The sequence below is a fragment of the Panthera uncia genome, assembly GCF_023721935.1.
Source record: "Panthera uncia isolate 11264 chromosome B3 unlocalized genomic scaffold, Puncia_PCG_1.0 HiC_scaffold_1, whole genome shotgun sequence".
Taxonomy (NCBI): domain Eukaryota; kingdom Metazoa; phylum Chordata; class Mammalia; order Carnivora; family Felidae; genus Panthera; species Panthera uncia.
This window is the reverse complement of record NW_026057582.1, coordinates 110,779,542-110,805,701: the sequence shown is the minus strand read 5'-3', so window position 1 is coordinate 110,805,701 and position 26,160 is coordinate 110,779,542. Positions and strand designations below refer to the sequence as shown.

At 38.2% G+C, this 26,160-nt stretch overlaps 2 protein-coding genes across 3 annotated transcripts in view; one reads left to right on the top strand and one right to left on the bottom strand.

Moving 5' to 3' along the window:
* Positions 1-9,182: 9,182 nt before the first annotated feature.
* SENP8 (SUMO peptidase family member, NEDD8 specific) lies at positions 9,183-25,773 on the bottom strand. Of its 2 annotated transcripts, XM_049611887.1 has the most exons (3): positions 25,685-25,773; positions 19,800-19,843; positions 9,183-12,384 (listed from the first exon to the last, which is right to left on the bottom strand). In XM_049611887.1, the coding sequence occupies exon 3, from the start codon at positions 12,346-12,348 to the stop codon at positions 11,710-11,712; it is 639 nt and encodes a 212-aa protein (XP_049467844.1). In that variant the 5' UTR covers positions 12,349-12,384; positions 19,800-19,843; positions 25,685-25,773; the 3' UTR covers positions 9,183-11,709. The 2 variants fall into 2 exon arrangements, with proteins under 2 accessions (XP_049467844.1, XP_049467845.1); XM_049611888.1 differs by lacking the exon at positions 19,800-19,843.
* Positions 25,757-26,160, top strand: part of MYO9A (myosin IXA) — a 283,325-nt gene continuing 282,921 nt past the window's right edge. The window contains exon 1 of the mRNA XM_049611861.1: positions 25,757-25,844. The gene's annotated coding sequence lies outside the window, so the exon portion shown is untranslated. The remainder of the gene's footprint in view (positions 25,845-26,160) is intronic.

Below are 26,160 nucleotides of genomic sequence, written 5' to 3'. Positions count from 1 at the left end.
TCTCTGCAGCCTCATCCCACTGGTGCCGACTTCTCTAGGGATATCAGACCCCCCAGCTGCTAAGAGCAGAATCACTTAGGGAGGATACAGCTGGGACCCCAGCAAAGCAGAGTGTGGCATACTGATATCCTATCCTATTGGCAGCCTTCTAAATAGGGCCAGAGTGGGCAAAGTGTTACTCATAAGCTATTCATTAACTTGTTAAATGCAAAAGGTTGGCTTAGGCACCACTTTGAGAAAATGTGACACCCACTGCTCTTGGATTCACTCTAGCATGAAGGCGTGTTAATTGGTGTAGAATTTCTGATGCAAGTCTTTCTTTGGTATTTGGTTGGTTCCAAATACCAGGCTAGTCTGTATGCATGCTCTCTCTAGTACATAAATACTATTAAAAGATTTATTAAGCATGTTCTATGGGTTCCCGATTGTATGCTTCTATAGATGCTATAGTTTTCTGAGCAAGCACTTAACTGGGTGCAAGGCCCTGTACAAGGTACTTTTTATATTTATCTCATTTGACTCTTGATACAAGAAACTCTCAATACAACAATACAGTTTTCACACCTTAAACTGAGACGGAAAGACCAGAAATATAATATGGAACCCTTTAGGGAGGTTATTGAGGAAACAAGATAGAGGGAAGAGCCATATAACAGTGAGCCCACAATAAGTACTAAAGGTAGTGGTACAAAAGGAGACCAACACATTGGCAGAGGGGTGTGCAGCATGTGTGGGCTTCAAAGAATGAGTAAGATTTGGATCAGAGGAGAGATGTGGGGAGGATCCTCACAAGGTACATGTTTGGGGGTAACATCGGTAAAAGCATGTGTGTGGAAGATGGTGCAGATGAAAGCTTGGGAAAAGCTGAGTTCCTGTTGGGGAATGAGTACATAAGTGGGCAAAATCCCTCAGGATTTAAATGCCAGGATGAGAAGGAAAGACTTGGTCTTTCAGGCAATGGGGAGCTACTGGATCTTAGGAGTGAAGGATACATTTGTTGGTTTAGGAATCCTGGTTTGGCAATGGAGTATAAAGCAGACAAAAAGTATAGCAGAATAGTCTAGATCATGGCTTCCCAACCTCAGTACTACTGATATTTTGGGCTGCATAGTTCTTTGTTACAGGGGTTATTCTGTGCATTCTGATTGTGTACATGGCAGGAGATTAGGGTTTGGGCCTCAGAATATTGGCAGATAGTTTTATAACCAACTGCGTCAACCTATTGACTTTTAGAATAGCTGACAAAAATAAAAATGGTTTCTTTGCCACAGGAAATTCATCATCAATGCTTGCCAAAGAACTTAATGGCCTAGAGAAAAGAGGTCTCAGAAGTAGATCATTCTGCATATTAGAAATCTCTAGAGGACACTCCCAAGCTACAGATAATGTGTTCTACACTCATTAGTGAGAAAGTGGCTGATGTCAGGATTTTTCTCCCTACCCCCCACCTCCAAGTCACGTATTGCTCAACGGCCACTTTGAGTAAGGAATGCCCAATCTGCTGCAGACAGAGAAGCTACTGATCTGTAATTCTGCTAGGTTTGCATTCACCTTTCCAAAATTTTGTTTTTGGCAATTGATAAAGTAGATGAATGCAGCTTAGCCTGCCAATGAAGAGCTATGATTTACCAAGATATATCTTTGTCTAAAGGAGAATCAGTGAAGTACAGCCCACTGGTTGGCTGCTTATTTTTGTAAATAGTTTTATTGGAACACAGTCATGCCCATTTATTTATACACAGTCTCTGGCTACCCTGGAGCTCCAAAGGCATAGGTTGAGTAGTTACCACAGAGACCATATGACCTATAAGCCTATAATATTTAGTCATATTTAAGAAAAAGTTTGCTGATCCCTGGTCTAAAAGAAAATGCCTATGTTGTACAAAATTGTGGACTTAGATTCTCATTCTGTTGCTGGGGATGACAGATTTCCATTTTTTTTATTCCAATAATTATCATTAAGTGAGTTAGGCATTGAGTGACTTAGGCACAATGCTAAGTGCTTGGGGTATATTAGTGAACAAGGTTCATAAAGATCTTTACCTTCATTGAGCTTATATATTATAGTGGTGAGTGAGGGAGATAAGACAATAACAATAAATTACATAGTATGCAAGAAGGTGATTAAGTACTAAGGGAAAAAGAAAAAGTGTAAGGCAAGAAAACTGGGATTGGAAATACTGATGAGATATTGCAATTCAAAGAGGATGATGGTTATGCACTGTTGGTGGGAATGCAGACTGGTACAACCACTGTGGAAAACAGTATGGGGTTTCCTCAAAAAATTAAAAATAAAATTACCATATGATCCAGTAATTCCACTATGGGGTATTCACCCAAAGAATATGAAAACACTAATTCATAAAGATATATGCATCCCTATGTTTATAGAAGCATTATTTACAATAGTCAAAATGTGAAAGCAGCCCAAGTGTCCAATGATAGATGAATGGATAAAGAAGAAATGGTGTGTGTGTGTGTGTGTGCGTGCGTGCGTGTGTGTGTGTAACAGAATATTAGCCATAAAAAAGGATGAAATCTTACCATTTGCAACAACGTGGATGAATCTGGAGGGAATAGTGCTAAGTGAAATAAGTCAGAGAAAGACAAATACCAAATGATTTCACTCATCTGTGGAATTTAAGAAGTAAACGAACAAAGAAAAATAGAGACAAAGCAAAAAACAGACTCTTAATAATGGAGAATAAACTGATGGTTACCAAAGGGGAGGTGGGTATGGGTTAAATAGATTTAGAGGATTAAGAGCATACTTACCACAATGAACACGGAGTAATGTATAGACTTGTTGAATCACTATATTGTACACATGAAACAAATATAACAGTGTATGTTAACTATACTGGAATTAAAATTTAAAAAAAGAGGATGATGGTTGGGGAAGGTCTGATGATTAAGCAAAGATATAAAAGAAGTGAGAGAATATGCTTTGTGGGACATTCCAGGCAGAGTCAATAGCCAATGAAAAAGTTCTCAGGTGCCTGACTTTGTTCAGTAACAGCAAGGATGCAGGTGTAGCTGAAGAGAGACAACAAGAGGACAGGACTAGGAAGTGAGGTCAAAGAGGTAACGGTGGGGCAGTGCAGGATGGCGGGGGACAGGGAGATCACAGAAGACTGCTGTAAGAACTTTGGCTTTTACTATGAATGAAATGGGAAGTAGAGGAGTGAATAACAAGTTTTTACTATACAGGTTTTAAAAGGATCACCCTTAGCTGCTAGCAGGGTAAAGGTGGAAGCAGGGAGGTCTGTTAGAGACTATTATGGCAATCCAGGTGAGAGATGATGGTGGCTCTGATGAGAGTGGTAGAAAAACAGGTGGTAGAAATGGGCAGATTCTGGATATATCCTGAGGGCAAAAACAACAGACTTCCCTGTTATACTAGAGATGGAATATAACAGAAAAAGAGTTATAAAGGATGACTCTGTGTTTTAGCTTGAAAGGACGGATGGAGTTGCCATCCACTGAGATGGAGAAAGCTATGAGTGTTGCAGTTTGAGGAAGGAATATCAGAAATGTAATACTGGGTGTGCTGAGTTTGAGATGAGCTTTGGATATCCACGTGGGGAATGTCAAGTGGGATATATGGGTTTGGAGCTCTGGAGAGAGGTCTGGGAGATATAAATTTGGGAACTGTTGACAAAGGGATGATATCTAGAAGCATGGAACCGGGTGAAATATCACCAGGGACTGAGTATCTGTGCACAGAGGAGAGGATGGAGGACCGCGCCCTATAGCACATCATTGTAAGAGATAAGGAAGCTAATGACCATATATCAAGGAGGTGGCTGATAAATGCTAATAAATCATTTTTCTTTTACTGTGGCTCAACAAAAGTACTTTTTCCCTTGAATGTGGCCCAAAAGTTTACAATCTGGAAACTCCAAACAATTTAATGTTTAAAGGTCAATCTTTCAATACAAAAATGGCCCCTGTCTCATATCCGACCACTTTGGGAAGTCCTGAGACTTCAGTTTCTCCGAGTTGATTCTCTATCTCCTGGGTCAGACTGTGATGCAGTCTTCTTGTCTCCTGTTCCTTTGGCTATCGCCCTCTTGCCCGTAATGTGCCAGTCCTCTCCCTTCATTCCTCCAAATGGCCCACCACCAAGATGGTTGGGTGTATCCAAATTGCACACAAGTTTTAGAGTTAATGGAAGGCTACAGCACAGAGCAGAAAACAACTCCAAATTCAATGCACACATAGAAATGGAAAGCTCATAGAAATGGAAATCCATTCTCCACTATTTTGGAAACTTCTCACTGGCCATCTCCAATAGGCCCCTGCTTCCTGCTATGTTTCTGGCAAACATCCCATCTCAGTTCTTTTCATCAACCCCCCCCCCCCCCCCGCCGCTTCTTTCTTACCAAGGCCTCATTCTCTTTTTCTAGGGCATCCTATGAAAATTCAAATTTCTTTCATTTTATTATTTGGAGTAACTGATCTTTCTTTGTGTCCCCCTGGCCCACTCAAGCTAACCCCAGGGAGTTGACTTTTCTCAACCCCAAAAGGTCCATCTAGATATTTAGCTCAACAAACAACAAGCTCTCTAGCAATACATCATGCCATACTCCTGAAATCAGAAAAGTTATTCCTTTTGATAAAATAAAACAGAAAAAAAAAAAAACCCACTATCACTAACAAGCATTTTGGTGGTTAAGAGTTCAGGTTCTGGAATCAGTACATCTACATTTAAACCTCATCAATTTACTTAACTTGGGCAGTGCTAAGCCTTAGTTTTCTCTTTTCTAAAAGGGAGATGGTAATGGTATCTACATTATAGGTTTATGTGATTATTGAATGGGAAAATTCATGCCAAATCCTTAGAAATCCCCAGTGTATAGAAAGAGCTCAATAAAAGTTATTATCTTTTAAACTTCAAGAAATAAATTTAAACAAAGATAAAACTCAATGTTGGAAGGGCTACATGGGATTAGTTTTTATGTTATATATTTTTAATGGTGCTAAACATTGATTCTTATGAGAACTCTCTGGCTATCTATATGAAGGGATAAAAATTGCTCATATGCTTTGCTGGTCCAATTCCACTTTAGCATTCCTCAAGGAGATAATCTGACGTGAAAAAGTTACTTATGAAGAGTTTGTAGCACTACTATTCATAACAATATCAGAACTAACCAAAAAGCCTAGCAGTGGAGAAAGGGCTAAGAAAATCATGACCTATTAACTTGATGTAATCCCAAGTTACCTTTAAACATAACAAGTTGACAATGATTTAGGGTGGACATTTGTAAAAAAGCAGAATTAAAAGTGCTTACACATGAGGTGTCTGGCTGGCTCAGCTGGTAGAACATGCAACTCTTCTTTAGGGGTTGTGAGTTCAAGCCCAACATTGGATGTAGAGCTTACTTAAAAAAAAAAAAAAAGGAAAAAGTGCTTATGCAGGGATTACAATTATGTAAAATGTGAAAACTTCAAATCAGCAGAGAAGTTGAAGAGATGTGCATATTAGAGTTACATGTTTAGTGAGTTTCTCTTATTTTCTGTCAGGTCGCTTAAGTTCATCAACCTCCCTACCCCCACAATAGTTTGCTCTTATACAAGCATGAGATATTATGCTGATAGCATGGTATTTTGATTCTGGCTGCAATGCCATGGAAGAATGATGGGCTGTTTCTGATAAATTGCTTCTATATTTGCATCCTTTCATTCTACAAATAACACCCAGTGTCTATGTGCCAGGCACTATATTAAGCAGCAGGGATTCAATGATGAAAAAATCAGATATGGTCCCTAGCCTCTAGGGCATCAACAGTTTAGTGCGAAGAGAGATATAACACCAAAAATTATATGTGATTTGGGCACATTGAAAGCAAATTAGTCTGGTGCATTAGGGAAGATTTCCCTGAGGAAGAGATTACATGGGAATTTCCCTGAGGAAGAGCGTGGGGGAGTTAAAGGGGGAGAGAACAGCAGGTAGGAAGGCTTTAAGGGGAGAAAAGAATGGGTTGTGTTGGAGGAACTATAAGAAGGTCTGCAGAGTTGGAGTATAGTCAAGTAGGGCAAGGGTGGTCTAGCTCATAAAGAGCAAGAAAAGCAGGAAGGGGCCAGATTATGCTTAGCTTTAATATATGGGCAGAATATAAAATGGACTGAGGGATGGAAAGTATGCATGAATACTGGAGACTACCCTAGAAGCCATTGTGGCAGTCCAGATGAAAGCTGGCGGTTGTTTGGACTGGAGTGGTGGCATTGGCAATAGAGAGAAATACACATATTTAAAAGATATTTAAGATATGGAATGAACATCACTTGGAGATTGATAGATGTGGAATCTGAGAGAGACACACACGTCAGGGATGACTCCTAGATTTCTGGCTAGAACTGGGTGAGTAGTGGTGTCATTTTCTGAGGTAGAGAATACTGATAAAGTAGGTTTGATGATGGGTGGGGGAAGATGAGTTGAGCTTTAGGATTGGCTGGGTTCAAGTTGCTTATGAAATATCCAAGAGAGATGTCCAGTAAAAGGATATACAGGTAGAATTTTGGAAGAGTTCAGGAGAGAAGTGTCCAACTCTATCATTAGCCTGGTGAATGGCTGGGAGATCCTAAACCCTGAGAATCTCTAACAAGTTGAGAAGAAATTGGCAAATAAGAAAGAGTGGTCAGTGAAGTACTAGGAAAACTAGGTGTCACATCAATTAAAGGAAGAGTGGTTTGAAAAGTAGGGTTTAATGTTGCTAGGAAGACTAGTCAAATAAGAACCGTAAGTGATCTTATTGAGAAGTTTTTGTACAGTGGTGGGAGCAGAATCTAGATTAAAGTGGTTTGAGAAGTGGGAGGGAGGTGAGAAATTGTGACACTTTAGATTTGGCTGTTAAAGAGGAGGAAAGCAAAAGGTCAATATCTAGAGGGAGACATGAGGTTATGCTTTTATTTATTTTTAAAGATGGAGAGATTTAATACATCTATACATCCAGGTGCTATTGGAAAGTAGCCAGCAGAGAAGAGTGGAGATGATGATGATGGTGTGTGTGTGTGTGTGCCGTTTGCACAAGGTCCTGTGTACAGGTTAAGGGATTAGCCTTTTCCTTATGAGAGTCACCGCAATAGGAGTGAAGAATGCTCAAAAGTGGTATAGATACAGGTAGGTTCATAGATTTGGAGTCAGGAACGTTGAAGGGGTACATGGTAGTTCCTGTTTTCTTTCTGAAGTTGCAGAGTGAAGGAGGAGGTAAGGGCTTTGCAGCCTTGTGGAATGTAGACTGAGGTGGCAGCAGCGGAGAGCCAGAGTGTGAGCTGGCTGGGGAAGCACAGCCCAGTGCAGAAAACTTTGACCCAGCTTGTGTCATGGGGAGAGGGTTCCAAACAGGTTTCTTCGTTTGGGTATCTAGAAGGAAAAGAGGCACAAAGTAATCCTTCTCTCTTGTCTTTTAGCACAAACCACAGGATCTAATTATTTTTTTCTAGTTTCCTGATAACTCTTCCTACTGCTGACACTGAAGTTGGCTTCCATTTCCTTTGACACTCTGACATGTTAGCTTTTCCCTACATAAGAAAACTTCATTTACGTGCATTTAGCACCAGATTTTTCCTTAGTGGAATTTCTTTTGTCTCATTTTCCCCACTTGCATACAGAGTGCTCCATCTTTGCTTAGTTTTATTTGTTGGTTTTTTAAAAAAATTTTGTTTACATTTATTCATTTTTGAGAGACAGAGAACAAGCGGGGGAGAGGCAGAGAGAGAGGGAGACAGAATCAGAAGCAGGCTCCAGGCTCTGAGCTGTCAGCACAGAGCCCCATGCGGGGCTCAAACTCACAAACCACAAAATCATGACCTGAGCCAAAGTCGGACGCTTAACCGACTGAGCCACCCAGGTGCCCCTTTGCTCAGTTTTACTTGTATAAAATGAAATTCCTTTAAGCTCTTTTTTATGAGATACCCAAGGCTGCTGTTCTCTTTCTACCTCCCATCTTTCATATGCATGGAATGTGAAAGGAAGTACAATGTAGGGCTTTTAAAATGCATTAGATCGGTAGATCAATGTCAGGAGCTGATCCAAACATGACCTAACATATAAAGCAAAGCCAGTTATATAGGTTCTGCTACCCAGCAGTTAATTGAGATGACAATTTCTCAATATTGCTGTCTGTAATATACCAGCTGAATTTATGAAATGTATAAAGTGAGAGATTACTCAAAATGTTCAAGTAAGGAGTTCTGGTCACTCTCAATCATGTGACTGAACTTCTCTGAGTTTGTTTCTTATCTATGACTAGAATAATGATACCTGGCAAAACATGACAATTGAGATTATATAATTATAATATCTAGTAACATAAAGTAACTTGTACATTATAAAGTGATAGGAAGATTAGTTGTTGCCATTTACAATCCTTGACTAAGTTTTTAACTATCAGGCCATTTTTTATACAGCTGTTTAGTTACAATATAACTAAGTTTTCAGGTGCACCTGGTTGGCTCATTTGGTGGGAGTGTGTGACTCTTTAATCTCAGGGTTGTGAGTTTGAGCCCCACATTGGGTGTAGAGATTACTTAAATAAAATCTTAAAAAAACAACTAATTTTTTGAACTTGTTGCTAGACTTAAAATGGAACTCGGTAGTGAGATAGATGGCAATAGGTTTATTTTAGTGTCTACTGTATGCTTTACCTATAATATTTAATCCTTATAGCACTTGCTTAAACACACTACTACTTTCATTTTGCAAATGAGGCTACTTAACCTTTTTTTTTTTTTAAGTTTATTTGTGAGAGAGAGTGAGAGAGAGAAAGAGTGCAAGTGGGGGAGAGGGGCAGAGGGAGAAAGAGAGTATCCCAAGCAGGTTCCACACTAAGACTTGATTTCAAGAGTTGAAATCAAGAGTTGGCTGCTTACCAGACTGAGCCACCCAAGCACCCCAAGGCTATTCAATCTTAAACCTGCCTGAGGCTGTACATTTATAACAGATGGGGCTTGAATTTGATTAAAACACACATGTTCTTTCCCATAAGCACAGCATGTAAATTTTTGTATTTTCTCCTTTTCTATTTTAAGTGATGGAAGAAAAAAACTTCAGTATCAGTAGATAACCAAGACTAAGAAATTCTACTTTGTCATTTTAATGAAATATATATTATTAAAACATATGGTTAATATGGAGATAGTAAAATTTATAGTAAAAATAATAAGGTATTCTGATTATATCAGAAATATAATCCACTTGTGGTTTTTTCATTATTCTGATCCAGTTAGGACTAGTGTTTAGGAACTTTAACAGCCATCTAACAATAGAGGAGAAATATTTATGATTTGAACGGTATTAAATATCTGTATTAATATTAATCTGTATTAATATTATTATCACTGTATACCTAAAACTAATGTAACATTATGTGTCAGCTATACTCAAATAAAAAAAAAAAGCCCATTGATAATTTTTTATTTTTGACCACCATCTATAGCTGGGTTTATAAGTGGTAACTTTTCTAAATTCCAGGAGACATGGGTTGGACAAGTATGAATATACTTTTGGAACAATACATCAGGGTATTTGAAAGCAGGGAAGTTCAGTGTAACAATTGCTCAATCCAGTTCTAAAAATCTTGCTTTCCTTTTGAATATTTTGAAGCTGCGTTTTTCAGACTGGATTCTTTTGACTCTGAGAAAAGGAAACAATACCACAAAAGATCTTTTCCCTATTTTGTATCACATAGCATCAATGGTGTATGGTCAAGCAAGTACATGACCTATGGCTATTAAAGTATCTAGTGAAATGTTACAAGTCAACTCTTAAAGTCTCCTGTCACTTATAATGCTAATACTTAAAAATGCCATACTCAAAAGTTTTATAGAAGACTAACTTGTAGCACAGTCCAATCACGTTATTGATTTGGAAAAGGAGACCTTAGATTTTTTTTTTAAGACTTTACTAGTTTAGTTCAAAATGTAATTTATTTCTGGTATGACTTTTAGGGAGTCAGGAAAGATTGCTCTCATATGTATTAACTTATAAGAGGGAGACAATCTGACATTTAAACAGACATACTTTGCATTATAGAAACAACTTTTCCCAGAGAGCATTTGCCTTTTTCATAGTCTAGACTAGATACCTAAGTCAACAGTTACTAAAATAATATTGTCTTCTTATCTTTATCTACAATCATGGCTTCAGCATTCCATGTCACTTCTCTTACTCCCCTTCCTTCCCTATTTCACCTCGATGGCTGATTGCCAGTTCCTAATCTTTTTTTTTTTGCCTGTTCCCATCTTCATTAGGTCTCCTTTTTATCCAAAACATACTGACTTGAAATGGAAACTTTTTCTGTAGCTTTCTCAGACTTTCAGTTTCAACTCATGTTCACTTGGGCCTGCTATGTAACCTGTATTACTTACACTGTGGTTTCCCCCCACTCCCCTGACTAAAAAGAATGGAGTTACTGCCTTTGTGGTTACTGAGTGGTGAGATTATTTTGGGCTATGAGGGCTGGGGGCAAGGTTAGGTTGGGGAGGGAGGTGAAATAAATTTCACAGCTGAAACTAATCTTTGGTTTTTAAGTCTCGTAAGCACTGCAATCTAGTTTTCATTAGGAATAGAATTAATGTGTGTACCCAACATATCGGGTTGTTAATTATTTGAAACAACTCAGAAAAAAACACATCAATGATTTAGGAGGGATAGCATTTCTTTTTATTCTTGGTTCCATATTTTAAAAATTACATTGTCTGCATTTTGAATTAAGTGAAAGGGTTGAGAAAGCTCACTTTATCTGCCTTATAACTGTAAAAAAAAAACAAAACAAGCCAACTTTCAGTTTGCAAGTTTCAGATATGATAATAGTCCTGAAATCACCATGGTTGAAAACAATTCTGCCAGATTATGGATAAAGAGGAAAGGAAAAACTATGACTATTAGAAAGCAGCAATATTTATTAGAAATAACAGGCAACCTTGGGAAGTTATTGGCTATGAGTTTTAAAACCACAGAACTTTGGATATAAAAGGAAGGAGTGTTGCATGGCTAACAGACAAGGTGAAGAAAAGCTGTTATCAATGCAGAGTAGCAAGTCAACCCATTCACTGAGCAAACTAAAAGGTCCAACGGCCATTTATTTTAATGAAGTTAAAGATTCCCCCTTTCTTAAAACATTCCAGGAATAGAGTGGGGGAAGATGGGCTAACATCATCTTTATCAAATATCTGCAAAGGTTACAAAGATAGCTGGGAAAGCCTCTGCATGGAGAATGGAAGAGGTATCACAGAACTGAATAACTGATCCTCAGAATATTTAGATCTTGAATTAGGTTAGATCTTGACCTGCTTCTAGCCAGTTGATCTCTTTAAATATGCAGGGCTGTGCAATAAGTTTTTGATTCTTCTATAATGTTCTTCTTGCATTCTTCTGGATATGACATACACTTGGTTTCTTTAAAGATCACTGCTTTTCCTTTGAATAAGCCAATAGGAATAAGGGAGACAAAAAGGGAAATAATAAATGTTCAGACAGCGTGATTTTAAGGTTTTGATGCATAACTTCAAGACATTTTCACAGAGCATATTGCTCTCAAGTTAGGGTTAAAGTGATCCATGTGGATAATGCAGAAGATGACATTCTTCCAGGGAAAAATAAGATACCAGGCATCTTCCTTCAGGCACTGAGATTACAGCCATCCAATAGATGGGGATGGGCAGAAAGAGGAGACTTCAACAGCCGCAAATATTCTTTGATAGTTAATTTTTGGCAAGTCTGGCAATGAGATCTTTCCATTCCCCCCTTTTCTTTGTGATGTATGTAGGAGTGAGTAGCTGCAGTAGTGATTCTGGCTGTTGCCTAAAGAAGTTCTGACACAAGGCCTCAGTGTTACATATCACATACATCCCACAGTCATAGCTGTTTTGTTGAGCAGGGGCTCTCTCTTCCACAAAGGCTAGTTTGTCTCCTTTTCTGCCTAAGAAAGCCTCCAGTTTCTCTGCTACCTGCTTTGCATGGACTGAGTTGCTTCTGCTATGGGAATCATAATGAAGAAAGCTATTTTTATCTTGGACATAAACCAACAAACTCCAATGGGTTCCCCCAGCTGCCTCATTGGAATTATCATTGATGGCTAAAAATACAACTCTCTTGTTGGGGAGGTCTAGGGGTTCAAGGAACAAGGCAATCTCTGCTTGGTTGCTAGTGCACTTGATGAACTGGGTAACTTCGGGACTGATGAAGCAGACATGGTCAGAGCAGTCATGAAACTGACTGTTGGCAAAGTACTCAAAGGCAAATCCAATAATATGGTCATTGAGCCAGCTTGGAGGATCCAACAGCGAGACATCTGATTGCCGCAGTAGACTGTCCATGTAACTCAAAACTACAGGGTCCATCTTGTCCTGACCAGGGCTGATCAGAAATTCCAGTAGCTGAAGGAGAGGCAGAAGATAATATTTACTGCTGAATATGATACCTTGCTGTAAAATCGGGATCATAAATAGTAGCTACTCTTACAGGTTTTTTTAAAGATTAAATACAATTGTAAAGTTTTTAGCAATAATGCCTGCCTGAGAGTAAACATTCAACAGACTCTAGCTTCTGGATTGTGTGTTAACAATTAGTTAAAATGAAAACTTTGGAAAATTTTCATGCTGAAACAGTAAGCATGAATTTTTATCTTCCTCTTTAAATGCAGAGATTGGTTAAAATTATAACAGACATTTATCAAACTTCCTAGCATTAACCCTATATTTGGTCCTTTAATGAATATGCTTGATAACAATGGCAAGTTATTTTTACATTAAAGTGAATTTTCAGAGTCTGAAGAAAAATGTTGCTTATTAACAAGGGAAATAGTTTCCATTTCAACATTTATTTTTGAGATAAGATAAAAATATTGCTTCCTCATTCCATAATGGAAAGTGACAGTGATTAGAGCTGTAGTTAAAAGGAACTACAGGGGCGCCTGGGTGGCGCAGTCGGTTAAGCGTCCGACTTCAGCCAGGTCACGATCTCGCGGTCTGTGAGTTCGAGCCCCGCGACAGGCTCTGGGCTGATAGCCCGGAGCCTGTTTCCGATTCTGTGTCTCCCTCTCTCTCTGACCCTCCCCTGTTCATGCTCTGTCTCTCTCTGTCCCAAAAATAAATAAAAAACGTTGAAAAAAAATTAAAAAAAAAAAAAAAAGTAACTACAGGGGTGCCTGGATGGCTCAGTCGGTTAAGCGTCTAACTTTGGCTCAGGTCACGATCTCATAGTTCATGGGTTTGAGCCCTGCGTCGGACCCTGCACTAAGAGCTCAGAGCCTGGAGCCTGCTTCAGGTTCTGTGTCTCCCTCTCTCTGTCTGCCCTTTCCCTGCTTATGCTTTCTGTCTCTTTCAAAAATAAATAAATAAACTTGAAAAAAAGATAAATGAAAGAACATTTCAAGAACAGAAAATCATGAGTTTTACAAATGAAAATCATTCCTGATTCTGCTCGGTTTTGAGTATGAGTGATCTAGTTTTCCTCATCCATTTCTCATCTTTAACTTCAAGGGGTAAGATAAAGATTATGTAATGTTTATAAGTTAGAAATTTTTATCACTGAAAGGTAGTTAGGCACAGGAATCAGGAGACCTGGATCTAGCCCTAGTTTTATCACAAAATTTAAATGATTTTGTCTTTGCTTTGTTGTCTGTAAAAAGGGCAGATATCTGCTTACATGCCTCAGTGAGTTGCAGAAAGGCCAAATAATTTTACTTGAAGTTATTAAAAGAACATAAAATGTTGTTCCAATAGCATTTATATTATTAATTAAATGGTATTAGTAAGATGATCAGAACATCTACATAGCGCTCCACACCAGTGAAAGCAAATGAAGTTTGGAAGCAAATATCTCTTCATATTATCTTTTGCAAACAAAAGCATGACTTAGAGTACAGCAACACAAAGTATATGATAAGATTAATATGCTCATGATCACCGAAGGTAAGGTGCTGACAAAGACAAGAAGTCTGATAAATGTGCAAGATAACATAATATTTAAGCCAGAGAGAGTTAACTGCTGTGCATTGACCTGACAGCATTACAACACCACTAAAAATCCAAAGCAATAAAAGGTCACATGCAGACTGAGAGTATAAAACAAAGCATATTATAATAATATCATTTCTGTGAAAGACTGGGCTAGAATAATCAATTAATTCTAGCCATTAATAATCAATTCTGGCCATCAGACCAGGTATTTTACCATTTGATTACACTACTAAAATAATAAAATTTTGTGGCACAGACATTTTTCTGTAATCAAAAGTCTGAAAAACCTGTAAGAAAAAATAAATATACCCCTCAAGAAAAAAGACCCTAAAGTAAGTGAGGTAATTAAGAAGCACCAAAGATGGTTTTATGTGCATATAGTATATAATAATCTGAACTATTTCAGAAACAATATAGGGCTGTTTATGAGAAATATATGTATATACACATACATATTAATATAAATATACAACATAAGATCGAATGAAAATATCTTTTTTTTTTTTTAACGTTTATTTATTTTTGAGACAGAGAGAGAGACAGAGCATGAACGGGGGAGGGTCAGAGAGAGGGAGACACAGAATCCGAAACAGGCTCCAGGCTCCGAGCTGTCAGCACAGAGCCCGACACAGGGCTTGAACTCACGGACCGTGAGATCATGACCTGAGCTGAAGTCGGCCACACAACCGACTGAGCCACCCAGGCGCCCCCGAATGAAAATATCTTAAGATTTTCTTTTCTTTAAAAAAAGGTTTTTTTAAAATGTTCATTTATTTTTGAGAGACAGAGTGCAAGTGGGGGAGGGGCAGAGAGAGGAGACACAGAATCCAAAGCAGGGTCCAGGCTCTGAGCTGTCAACACACAGCCAGATGCAGGGCTCAAACCCATGAACCATAAGATCATGCCCTGAGCTGAAGTTGGATGTTTAACCGACTGAGCCACCCAGGTGCCCCAAATCTTAAGATTTTCTTGAGAAAAGAGAATAACTTCAGGAGAGACATAAACTAGAGACTGGAACAAAGTTTAACGAGGCATAGAGCACATTTGTTATGGGTGGGCCACAAATTTGGCTCTAAGATTTTTGGCAGCTAACCAGAGACTATAAAGTTAAACATTCACAATGTCCGTAAGGTAAAAATAAAGCAATTGCTCAGGAGAGGTAAAAGCATTCTTTGTATTAAGGTTAGGCAGGTTTTTTTTCAAGCAATTTTCATAAAAGACAAGGTGTATCATAATGAATAATGTCCCTCAATATTCTTATGATAGATGAAGTTGTTTCTTATAACGATCCTTCATATCCAGTCTGATGGCAAATGAATTAACAGCAGTCTAGTAAAAACAAGTCTATGGAGGCTAGGTTCTCAGCTTGCTGCTGATGTGACTTAAGAGTAAATTAATATGAAAATGGAATGACTGCTTGTGCATCAAGCAAAGCTCCCCCAATCTCTTCCACCTGCTCTCAATGAATACTATGTAGTGGTGAGTACCAGATTTTACTGCCTGGCAAATACCTGGAGACCTACTCTCTACACTGAAATCAGACCCACATATTAATAGCCAACCCAACTAGGGATAGAAGCCTACAAGGAGAAGAGTTCCTGAAAAGACAGGCATCTCACCTTGGAAGGAGTGACATAAGTGGCCAAGATTTCCTTCAGAATATATAGTTCTTTTTTTTTTAAGGGCTTAAATTTTTTTTTTTAAGGTTTATTATTTATTTTTGAGAGAGACAGAAACAGCACAAGTGGAGGAGGGGCAGAGAGAGAGGGAGACACGGCATCTGAAGCAGGCTCCAGGCTCTGAGGTGTCAGCACAGAGCCCAACACGGGGCTTGAACCCACAAACTGTAAGATCATGACCTGAGCTGAAGTCGGACGCTTAACCGACTGAGCCACCCAGGCACCCTCAGAAAATGGTTTTAGTGTTCTGTTTGATTTTGAAAATATCCAACATCCAGACAATGGGTCAGTCAAGGATCTAGGTCTATTCCACCCAGCATGGTAGCAATAGTTTAACCCCAACAATTCTAAAGCAAATGGAACCAAAGGAGCCTTTGGCCAAAGCATTGTTAGCGAAGAAAAACTCTAAACTTAGCATCTGAAGACTTGAATTTTAGACTCAATTCTGTTACTCATTGGCCGTATGATCATAAATAAACTACTCAATTTCTTTAAGCCTCAGTATCCTCTTCTGTAAAGTGAGAATATTAATACATGACCTTTATCCTGGAGTATTTGTCAATATAAAATGAAGAAACATTGGTAACTAATATTTTAAAAAATATAACATAAAGTAGTATTTCCAGACATCATTGTGTCTCAAGGAAATTTATATCCCAATAACTGATAACTGTGATGTATTTCATTTAACAAATGTTTACTGAGTGTTTCCTTTGTGCTAGGGGTTGAAAATACAGAATGGGAATGAAATAGTCATAGTTCCTACCCTGACTGAGCATAAGCCTATTATGTTATAATGAATACATAGTGAATATACAATTCTTTTTACTCAATAAGCACCTACTGAGTACCTAATAGCTGTTGTGGGAGATACCAAGATGTATAAGATGGCTTATAGTCAATAAGATCAGAAACCCACAAGGGGCAGAAATAAAATGTATGGGAATTCAGAAGAGTGAACAATCACCTCTGGCTAAGAAAGGGAAGGAGACTTGAGATCAGGAAAGACTTCCAGGAAAAAGTGGCATAAAAGCTGGCTCTTGAAAGGCATATAGAATTAGATGCATGGAGAAGGGCATTAAGAAGGTAAGAGAGGCAAGGGAAGTGCCCCTAGAGGCTCATTCCAGTCTGGCTGGAATGAAGTAGGAATAGGGGTACAGATGAAGGTCAGAGGAAAATTATTAGAAGCTAAATGGTAACAGACTGAAGTCCAGGTGAAAGAATTTGGAATTTATACTGAGGAAATGGGAATCCATTAATGGCAAGGCTGGTGCTTTAGGAAGTTTAATAATTCAGCCATAGTACATAGGATTAATTGGTAGGGAGAGCAACTGGAGGAAGAGATCAAGTAGATTTTTATTGAAAGTGAAAGTAGGAGGAAATGGCTTAAATCAGGGGAAATGGTAGAAATGGGGAGGCAAGGAGGAAAGGTATTGTAGACAGAGACTCAATAAGTGATTAGAGAACAGTTGGGTAAAAGAGAATCATTAGGAAATTGTCTGTGGGTTTTAGTTAGGGTGACCATAAAGGATGACGATCCCATTACTAATGGGGTGGGGGAAAAGGAGACAGAAGGGGATCCAGCAAAAGAACCAAGAACCATCTAGAACTCTCCTAGGGATATTTCCTTTCTATACAGGGAGCACTGTGCTTGGCACATCTGAGGTACAATAAATATTTGCCAGATGAATGAAACATTTCAAAAAAGGAATCAGAAAATATAGATTAGGGGTAAAAAGAGAAATAAGTCCTCTTAAGACATTTGCATTGTTTGTAACATCCCCCTTTCTGCTTTGGTTTTGTGTTTTGTCTTTTCTCCTCTTCACTTAATAGTAAACTCCTTCAGAAATAAGAAGACCTATGTACTTGGCCTTGGTGGATGGTAAGGAAGACTGAAGAGTGAACTGGGGAGACAATAACCTCCTCATAGTTGTATTTGTAAAGTTCTACAAAATATATTTTAGTTCTACATTTTGGGGCTAGGAGGCTTTGGGTCCAGGCTCTACTTTGCCACTTGCCTATCTGTGTGAATCTGGGCAAGTTATTTATTCTCTTTCTGGGCCTCATTTTCCTCATCTGTAAAATGAGGTAATAATAACACCTGCCTCATAGACTGTTACACAAAATAAAAACATGAGTGAAAACACTCAGCATGTCATCTGACATATATAGCGGACTCAAAAAGAGTTGTCTTCCCTGCTCCCTATATTTAGGGTGGTAATAATGGGCCTTAGAGATTTCTTGAAAATAAAGCACATCTGTCTTTTTTATAAGGCCACAAAGTCATCAAAGATAGATTTAGCTAGGGCATGACTCTGCTCTGTGCTTTACCTTTGGCAGAAGAAGGGTGAATGCTAACTCCAGAGAAAATTGTTCTCTCGACCTGAGTGGAGCAATGATGTTAATTGTGTATTGTCAGTATACACAAACCCTGCAGTAACAGTTTATAACATCTTCCAACTTCTGTAGCTAAATGAAGCTAATATTGAATTCATAGTATAGAACAATTCCTAAACGAAGGCTTAATTTTAGCAAAAGGAAGAGACTACTTTTTCATCTTAATCTTGAAATCCTTAAAATGTATATTACTGGAATATTTGTTGTAAAAAACAACAAGGTAATTACATAAAAGGTAATAAAAACTACCTTAAAGGGAAAATTTACAATTCAATGGAAGCCAATCTGATACAAGTAAGGGAAGAAGCTGCTGGTTCAGTAGAAAACCAATAGGTTGGGAGTCAGTTTCAATGAACTGTGTTCTAAAAGAGTGCTGTCCAATAGTACTTTTGATGATAATGGAAATGTTCCTTATTGGCAATGTCCAATACAGTAGTCACTTGCTACATGTGGCTACTGAGCACTTGAAATGTGGCTCATAAGGCTGTGGAACTGAATATTTAATTTTTAATTAAACTTAAATCTAAATATCTACATGTGGCTATTGGCTACTATTTTGGACAGTACAACTCCACAGATTTCAAAGGTATTTCTTGAAAGAAAAAAAATAAGATTATATGGTTAAATAAGTTAGGGAAATGCTTCATCCTAAAAGTCCTCATTGGAGGTTCATAATGCACACAATCATATTAGAGGCTAGAAGTTTTGTAATAAGGAAATGTAACTTTTCTTGGTCTTATTTTTTCCCCCAAACTCATTTGACCATGAGACACTTTTTTTTTCCTTTTAAACAGAATATCTATTAACACCTTATTGGCTGTGCAGTGAAGTTTGGGACGTGCTTGCTGAGTTACTTAATAAATGGCAGTGAGGCAACATGTTAATCATTTGATAAAAAAAAAAAAAGAAGTTAGATCTCCGCCTCATACCTTATATGAACTCATATTTTAAGTGGAATAACATTTAAATGTTAAGAAAAGAAACAAAAATATTAGAAGAAAATGGAGCTTAATACACTTATGTGGCCAATAAATGCATGAAAAGATACTCAACACTTTACTAGTAATCAAAGGAAATCAAGTTAAAGCAAGATTTAATTTTTTACCTATCAAATTAGCAAAGATGAGGAAAACAGGTAATAACTAGCATTGCTGAGAGACCATGGGAAAAACAAGCATTCTCATTGTTGACAGGAGTATATAAACATATGCAAGCTTTTTGAAGGGTAATTTGCCATTATATTTTAATTCTTAAGAAATGTCTATGTGAAGGTATGACACTTTCAGAAATTTATCTTAAGGGAAATATTAAGGATGTATGCAAAAATTTATGAAGGATGTTCATCACAGCAATATTTATAAAAGAACTACTGAAACAATCTGAAAGTTCAAAAGAGGACTGATTAAATAATAGATTTTCATACAATGAAATATTTTCAGTCATTAAAAAATAAAGTTGTAGATACCAATGTATTGACATGGAAATATGTTTATGATATGCTACGAAAAGGAAGTTTATATAAAAATTTATACAAGAAAAATATACACGAAAAAAATCAAGAATGATAGCCAAAGTTTAAATATAGTTTTAAAAAGAGAATTATTAATGCTTCTTAACACTTTTTTCCTTCTACCTTTTAATACTGTTTGCTTTATATTTTTCCCCTTTCTTTTTATAATAAGCATATAACCAATAAATACAGCTGTTTCCATTCAGGAAAAAAAAGGATATACCATCTCCCACTCTTACACTGACCTAAAATATGTCTGTTCTTTCAACTCACTGGTCTCTTCTGTCCTCTGGAAAGAAAAGAAAAAACAAAACAAAGAAAGTCTAATATCTCTTCTATAAATATTCAAACACAAAGATGTAAAATTAGATTATGTCCAACTTCTAATGTATGATTCCATTTGCAATTTCACAAAAAGAATCAAATCCAAAGACCAAATGTGCTTTTCATGGCAGCATAAGCAGAAATATTTTCAGGAAGGAAGTTCAAACTTTTTTTCTTGGTTTCAATTTCCCCCTATTAAACGTTTCCTTTTAATGCTAGCCTAAACCTAAATATATGTATAAAGTAGAATGTAAAAATTACCATCAAGATTTATATATCCCTCTTGAGGGCAGAAATTATTAGATTTTATGCATCCCCGTTTCTTTAGTGCTTGACAAACTGGAGAAAATTTAATAAATGTTTCTCCTGAATAAAATATAGAAGTAAAATACATTTTGAAAAACTCCTAAAAACACAAAATTGTTATAAACAGGAAGATTTCTCAATTGTATAAATTATTTATAAATTGAACAATATTCCTCTTGACATCAATATTTTACAAATAGAGGAATTCAGCTCTCAAAGTAGAAAAACTACTTGGTATGATGATGATGCCTGTTAACTCTCCTACCAGAATACTTAACTTTAAAGTATTTTAAGTATAAATTCCATTTGGTCCTGCCTTGGGCCAGGAAGATAAACTAGAAGACTTTCTAGAATTTCTTCTAGCACCAAGGTTCTCTATTTACTGTTCTGTTACTAGGCATGGCTATCAATGGCTAAGATGTCATTGACCATGAAAATAATTTTATTTTCAGTCTACTGTTTCTAACTCAAAGTTCCATTTCTAATTGTACTACAATTTTTTTTCCTTACTATGAACTTGATGTAAACACCAGCCTTTCCTTAAGCTGTGTTTTGCTTAAAATCTTCTGAGAAATGACTTTGTACAAATGCAAAATTTGAAATACCTGGGGTTGTAAAGACAGTGTGTAGGGAGGCCAATAGGTTCAATGAGGGGTTTGAGCAAGATAACATTTTATGAAGGAGTGGACAGAATTTTATCATATGTATAAACAAATTAAAGCTAATAAGGTGTGATCAAGCTGAAGTTATGATCTGCCTGATTTCATAAATAACCACTGTGTTCAGCACACAATAGCTATATGCAAACACAGTTTGAAAGAATATGAAAAACTCATCAAGTTTTAATCTTATTTGTCCTGTAGATTTCAAAGCCTGGTAAAGTATTTTTTTCATAGATAGTTAAGAGGTAAATTGTTATTACAAACTCCTAATTAATGAGTTTCAAAAATGTGCTTGGCACATAGTAGGGGCTCAATGAAAGTTTTTAAAAGTTTTTTTTATGTATTGCTCAGAGATAGAGCAAGTGGGGGAGGGGCAGAGAGCGAGAGAAAGAATCCCAAGCAGGCTCCACAACTGCTAGTGCAGAGCCTGACTTGGGGCTGGAACCCATGAGGCTGAGAGATCATGACCTGAGCTGAAACCAAGAGTCAGCTTGGTTAACTGACTGAGCCACTCAGGGGTTCAACAAATAATGAATGAATGAAAAAAATAATGAATTTATGTTTTACTGTATTGTGCTGATAGGAAAGCAGGATCTGAAGGGATCCAATAACACATAGAGAATTTTCTGTCTTAGCAATTTGTCTTTAAATGTTAATTAATACAAAATATTTGTGAACTACCTAACCAAATTTTAATTATATGCTATTAAGTAGGGCTAAACATTTCCAGCAACTATTTATTTTAGCTGCTAATGTAAAGTATCAAGTTGCTACAACAAATAGTAGTGAGAAAATTAGAGCCAACTAAGGTCAGAAATCTCCAAGCTATTGCTTTGATGGAGGACTTGAACCTACCACTCTACTATGAGAGAGTATTTATTTATTCACTGGCCATAAGGGAAGGAAGTCCTCAAGTTTTTTAACCTGTAATCTAGACGCTCAAAAATAATAATTGTAAATGGGACAATTTTTTTCAGTATCAGGACTGTGTTTGGTGCTTTCATAACAGATAAAGGTGTGGAAGGGGTAGTAGCCGCTTAATCAGAAGCCAGAGAAAGGAAATTTCCCAGATCTTTTGTAATAAAAATTCTTAAAAAGCTTCAAAATTTTCCAGTATTCTTTCTGCTTTCAGATAGACCTGTTTCCTGGTTCCCCTAAAAAGGAGACAGATAGATGAACCTTAGCCTCTACATAAACTTGATTTTCAGTCTGTTAAACCATATTGCTGTCCAAATGTTCGCCAAAAGTTAGATGGACAAGATCAATATAGCTAGTCATGCTGAAGAAAGTAGTCTCTCAGAGAATCTGGTTCAGAAAGTTAACTTCACATTACTTATTTGGATTAGTAATATTTGGACCCCATAATTAATTTTTTGAATATATTTAAAAAAGCACACAAGTTGGGAACTAGGTGGAATTTGGGCAGTAAATTTCACATAGTTTGGTATTGATCAATTTCTAATGAGACAGGTTATCTGGGCTTCAAGGACTTCCTTCTTGTTTGCTAATGCATTTTACTCATCCAAGAGGTTTAAGGGATTGACAAGGAGACAGAAATCTTGACCTTAAAAAGTCAGAAATGTAGGATTTAACACGTGTAGATGGAATTTAACTAAGAAAGGCCTTAGCAACACCTGGGAACCTATATATGTGGTAAAGCCACTGCCTATCAAAAGTACTAACATTATCACTTATAATACAAAAGAATGGGCTGGCCTCTTGACATGTAAAATGCTAATGGACCTCCACACTGGTAAGCACATCTCTGTAGAAAGGTATGTAATTTAGTTCAATCTATGTTTCTTTAGACTGGTCAGTCACACTGGGGAAACAAAGTAACTTAACAGACCCTTTAGAGATCACTTTATAGCAAAATTTAGTTAAAGATTATTTATTGGTCTAGTCTCTTCATTCCTATCTTCTGACAATCCAACCTACACATTACTTCTAGATTAATTTTTCAAACAGAACTCTAATAATTACATTATTCTACTCCAAAGATTTTAACATCTCTCCATTATCTACCAAATTAAGTACAAATTACATCTTGACATTCAATGATTTCCACAAAAAGAGCCCCAGCCTATCTTTCCCAATTTATTTCCTAGTACTGCTCCTACATACATAGGCACAAGTACAGTACTCTTGCAGGCCCAAATTATTAGGCAACAGTGGATTAATTAGTACTGGTTGCTGCCCCTACCGTATAAGAGGAGAAGAAAATAGCCAGGAGAAGAAAATTCCCTACTTCCACAGAGAGGCTGGGAAGTGAAAACTACTCTAGTATTTTTCTGAAGCAGAGAAGTGATCTATCATGCTCTTGTTTAAAAAAACTATTACAGTCAGCTTTTTATAAATCTAGGGTCCATGGGCCAGGATGCAGCTAGAATTAGGGTTCCATGAACTTGGACTGGGAAAAAAATTGCATTCTGGATTTTTAATAATCTCTAGCTGAAATTTAGCATTTTCTTCAATAAGTATAGGCAATAATCCACAGCAGTATTAGCAGTCCCTATGTCTTTGTCACCAATAGAAATATGATATTTTAATATCACATTGAAGTTACTATGAGTATCTCAAAATATAATTTATATGCATCACTATTTTGAAATTACATAATTAGGCCTGCTGCCAGATATTATTTAATGCATAAAGAAGCACATATGTAACTACATCATACAGTTGTTTGAATATTTTAAAACTTCCAATAAAATTGATTTTATTTCTATGCATTTTATTTTATATATTTAAAAATATTATTCTGAGATAGGGTTCATAGGCCAGGCTGCCAAAGAAGTCTGTGGTGTAAAAAAGGTTATTTTATCTTTGTTTTTTATACCTATTAATTGCTTATAGATTATCTAAACACTTTAGCATGGAATTCAAGGCTCTTCATAATCTATTCACACCCACTTTATCGCCTTTATCTCTGCCCCACCCCTACTCTCCATATTAAGCCCTAGTCATACCAGACAACAGTAACTGTCTTTTATCTGGAGGCAGATAGACTGGTTTTTGAATTAGCCCTAGTTAATAGTCAGTAGCCTTGCACTCACTGGCTTTGGCATTGCCTTATACAGACCTCTCTGCTTGCCAAGTGAATTATTCATTTTAAAGGTTTGTTTTCCCTAATACTATGAGGTCTTAATAGGGCTATATCTTTAAAAATTTTTAATGTTTATTTATTTTTGAGAGAGAGGGAGGGACAGGACATGAGCAGGGGAAGGGGCAGAGAGAGAGGGAGGCACAGAATCCAAAGCAGGCTCCAGGCTCTGAGCGGTCAGCACAGAGCCCGATGCGGGGGTCAAACTCACAAACCGTGAGATCATGACCTGAGCCGAAGTCAGACACCCAACCGACTGAGCCACCCAGGTGCCCCTGAATAGGGCTATATCTTAACTATCTTTATATCTTATTCCTTAAATGATTGATGAAATGAATAATAAAAGACAGATTCTAAATTGGCAAGGCACTGTATGCAGTAATTTCCAGGGGAGTAAAGTTAGTCTTTGAATCTCAAATTGACTTAGCGCTGATCTTTTTTGAGGACATAAATAAAGATACCCTTGATTCAGCCCTAACGTTGGATCCCCAGCTGATAAATGCTGGATGGTAGGGAAAGGGAGAGTAAAGAGAGCCCTAACTGAGGTGGACTTCATTTTACATCCTCAGATTGAGGGATGTAACTGTGTTGAAGGGAAAGGCAAAAATGACATCTTTTTTCCCATTTCCCAGAGTGGTTACCCAAAACTTCCATCACTCTGCTCAAGCTTCTCATTCCAGCCCCAACTCTTTCATCAAATAACTCCCACCTTAATGTTACAGAGCCAACACCATCAACTTCCTGCCCCTCCTTACTTTCCCATCCTTTATTGGTTCTCAACCGTCAGCGTTAGTCACCTCAGAAACTTTTTTTTAAAATACTGATGGCCTGGGCCCTAATCCCGGTTTATTCAATTGGTCTTGGGTGGAGCAACAGTATTTTTTTTTTTTTTTTTAAACTTCTCAGGTTATTCTAACATGCATACAAGGTTGAGTTCCACTAGTGTTCCTGAAGCTATCAATCAGCCACCCTTATCCATGAATTGTCCACTTCGGGTTCCACGGTGGACCACTTCTATGCCTAAGTCTCCCATCTTTAAAGAAAGCATTCTTGCGGCCCACATTCTCGCCCCTTAACTTTCTCACAATCTTACTATGATGCTTCTTTTTAAAGGGTAATCTACATAGCTTCCACCAGCTATATTCTATTCCTCTTTTTACTCTTAACAGCCAATACTATGATTGGCTTTTGTGCCCGTCATTCTCTCTGCTTGTCTCATGTTTCTCTGACCAGCTACTGCTCACTGGCCTTTTAACACAAGAGTGGCCAAAAGGTCACCTTGGAAAAGGTTTCCCCAAGTCGTTCCACACAAGCAGGGGCCCCTCTTCTATGCTCAAAGAGGACCCTGTGCCTTTTTTTTTTTTTTCTATTATAATTTTACTTTATTACCACTGCGGATTCTCTCAAAGTCTCCCATGTAACACAGCACTTCAGAAAGCTGAAATGGTTTCATTTGCTTCTGACTTCCTGGAGTCTAAAGCACCAGAAAGCACTCAGTGAAAAAGTCTGAGGAATGAATGGAAAGCGAGACTAGGAAACGGAGGTCGGGGGCGGGGAAATGCGAGGGGAGAGGGCGTGTGTGTGGGAAGGGGCGGGGGCTAAGAGGGGCGGCGCTGAGAATCCTGCGCCAGAACGGGGGAGGGGGCAAGGACACGTTAAGTCGGCTAGGGCCGCAAAGCAGCTCCCTGACGGGACACACCGCCTTACCAACCAAAGTAGGGAGGCGGCTTCTTACCTGCCTCGGGCCTCACCACCCCAACCAGCCTTCAGGCACCTCAGCATTGGCCGGAAAGCAAGAGCTACAGTCGTAAACTCAGAGTTTTCTACCCCAACCTTGCGACATTCCTCTCTAGTAGAGTGAGAATCCGAGGCAGCGTTCCGAGCTCTGCCGTAAGGTGAGGAAGAAAAGTTTGGGCGGGGCCGCCTGGGGCGGACGAATGGGGCGTGCCCGCGCAAGCGCCAGCCGTTCTCTCCGGCGGCGTCACGTGCGGGGGCAGGGCCGGCAGGCTGGCCGGCTCCGGCAGGCGGTAGGGGGCGTGGGAGGTAAGTGCGCGCGCGCCTGCTCGTCTGCAGCCGAGGAGTCGCTCGGGGCGGGGCCGCGTGCGCGGGGTCGGGGGCGCGCGGGCCTGAGCGGACGAGGGACGCGGCGGCGGTTGGCGGTGGCTGCTGAGGGTACCGCAAGGACTGTGAGAGGCGGCGGCGGAGGCATCC